Consider the following 2,500-nt stretch of genomic DNA (forward strand, 5'->3'; position numbering starts at 1 on the left):
AGCAGGTGATGTACAGCATTGGTTCTCAAAGTGGGGTCCGGGGACTCCCAGGGGTCCTTGGGGGGTACCAGGGGGTCCTCAGCTAAATTAGTTAACGAAGCGTCACAATCATTTCAACCCATTTATTAATATTTTATATTTATACTTTGGCTATTCAAAAACAGCAGATTTTTGAAAAATCGGGAAAATGTCTTTGCTTCTGGGGGTCCCTGGAAAAAAATATTTTGAGATGGGGGTCCGCAGCCAAATACATATCACTTAGGGGGTCCTTGACATGAAAAATGTTGAGAACCACTGACTGTACAGCAATGATCTACACGTGTGTAGGCCTGAGGTAGAACCACAGGTAGACAGCTTCCATATTCCCCCTCACCTTCAAAGCAGTCATCCATCTTCAGTTTTAGGATCTTGCTGATTTGTTTGACGCTACAGGGGGAGAACTTGTCGTTGTTCTCCCGGACCTCGTCCGTGGCGTGAGGGAACATCAGGTATCTGCCTTTGCCTGTGCGAGACCCGAGGTCCCCGCAGCGGGAGCCCTCATCGTGCTGGCGAAACAGACAAAACATGGCATACTGCAGCTCAACCGTACAATTTTAGATAGATTAAAAATAAAGATATGCTTTTCAGATGTCACAGCAGCAACAACAACCAGCTTGAAACACGGGAGGGGCACAGGTAAGAGTAAAAGTAAAACAAAGCGACATAAAATAGTTACGCTTAGATTCTGGCACTAAATATGAATGGATCTCTGAATCAATGTACAGCAGTGGTGGAAAAAGTACTCAGATATTTTACTTAAGCAAAAGTATCAATACTGCAATGTAGAAGTACTCTGTTACAAGTAACAGTCTGGAATAAAAAATTCCCTTGAGTAAAAGTACAAAAGTATTGGTATCAAAATGTACTTAAAGTACCAAAATTAAAAGTACTAAATGTTTGAAAATAGCAGATCTACAAGCTCACAACGCGTCGCGATGCGACACGTTGTGAGCTTGTAGATCGGCTATTTTCAAATAGCCTAGGTATAAAATAAGGCTAAAGTGGTTAATGTATGTTTTATAATGGAATCATTTCTATCTGCAAAGTAACAAGTAACTAAAGTTTTCAAATAATTGCAGTGGAATAAAAGTACAATATTTGCCTCCGAGATGTAGTGGAGTAGAAGTAAAAGTATTGGAAATTGGAAATACTCAAGTAAAGTACAAATACCTCAAAATTGTACTCAAGTACAGTACTTAAGTAAATATACTTAGTTACTTTCCACCACTGATGACTGTACAGTCTATCAATCAACAGTGGAAAAATGAATTAATATTTGTCTATCAACGATGGAATGAACACTACAATTTTACTATGTGTAGTGAGCTTTAGGAAACAAAGCATGTGACTGGCATTGTAATAAGAGTCGATTGCTCTGGTATTCACAGGGGATCAACTTTAGTTATTGCTTTGTTCCCGAAGCTGGCTAAACCAGGTTATAGGTCAACTGGTAAAAGTGAAAATGCTGTCACCAATGTCCATGAATCAAAGGGAGGTAGAATTTCCAATCTAGGCAGTCATTGTATAAGCCTGGTTTAGCTTTCAAAAACTTTCAGGTCAAGAAGCTTTCAACAATAAAAAAAACAAAACAAAACCATATCCCAGCTGGCATTGTACAAGGCGTGGTTTACTGCCAAAATAAACCATTATATTTTTTAATATTGAACAGTTGTATATTGGCAGGCAAAAGTCCAAATGGATTCAGATCAGGCAGAAAGTTCTGTTCCACCATCTGATGAGGAACACAGAAGACAGAAGAACACTGAGCCCCTCGGGTCTTAGTCTCCAGCCCAAGACTGGCATTGGTTAAAAATCTTCTCCAGGAATAATTCAGTTGTTTTATTGTTCTAATGGAAATTTCATGCTATTGTAGTTATGAACATCTGCAGGGAAAAACACAATTTGTTGTGCTTCAACAACTACAAATCAATGGGAATTTAAATCAAACTATAATACACCTTAAAGGGATAGTTCGCCCCCAAAAATACTTTGTTTCTATCGATTAGTCACCCTATGAGACTTGAATTCATGGATATTTTTTTGTTTTCGTCTCATTCCTAAGCCAATAATTTGATGACTGGCAGCGGTTCCGGTAGGAGACACAAAGAGTCTCCTTTGTGTCTCCTACCAGAATCGCTGCCTACCAGTCTGCTGGTCATCAAATTATTGGCTTAGGAATGCGACAAAAACAAAGAACATTTCTTTTTTGGTGTGACTAATCAATAGAATGTTTTTTTTTTTTTGGGTGAACTATCCCTTTAGCGCAAAAATACAAGGAGGAAGAAGAGAATGAGAAAAGGAAAATGTTTGCTAACAGCATTTGGGTCTGTCACTCATCATCTCATCATCTCAGCAGCCTGTTACAGGGACAGTGCATGTACAGTAGGGGCAAGAGAAGTAGGCCAAAGGGCAGAACACGTCTCGCCCCCCTGCATCGCCCCCCTCACTACTACCATATATC

General features: G+C 39.6%; 1 protein-coding gene across 1 annotated transcript in view; it reads right to left on the bottom strand.

The window, feature by feature from the left end:
- Positions 1-2,500, bottom strand: part of LOC308087544 (disintegrin and metalloproteinase domain-containing protein 10) — a 39,023-nt gene that overhangs the window by 8,789 nt on the left and 27,734 nt on the right. The window contains exon 10 of the mRNA XM_080431491.1: positions 374-545. Within this exon, the coding sequence (XP_080287617.1) occupies positions 374-545 (172 nt within the window). The remainder of the gene's footprint in view (positions 1-373; positions 546-2,500) is intronic.

This window comes from Gymnoscopelus braueri (assembly GCF_963280865.1).
Source record: "Gymnoscopelus braueri genome assembly, chromosome: 6".
NCBI classification, from domain to species: Eukaryota; Metazoa; Chordata; class Actinopteri; order Myctophiformes; family Myctophidae; genus Gymnoscopelus; species Gymnoscopelus braueri.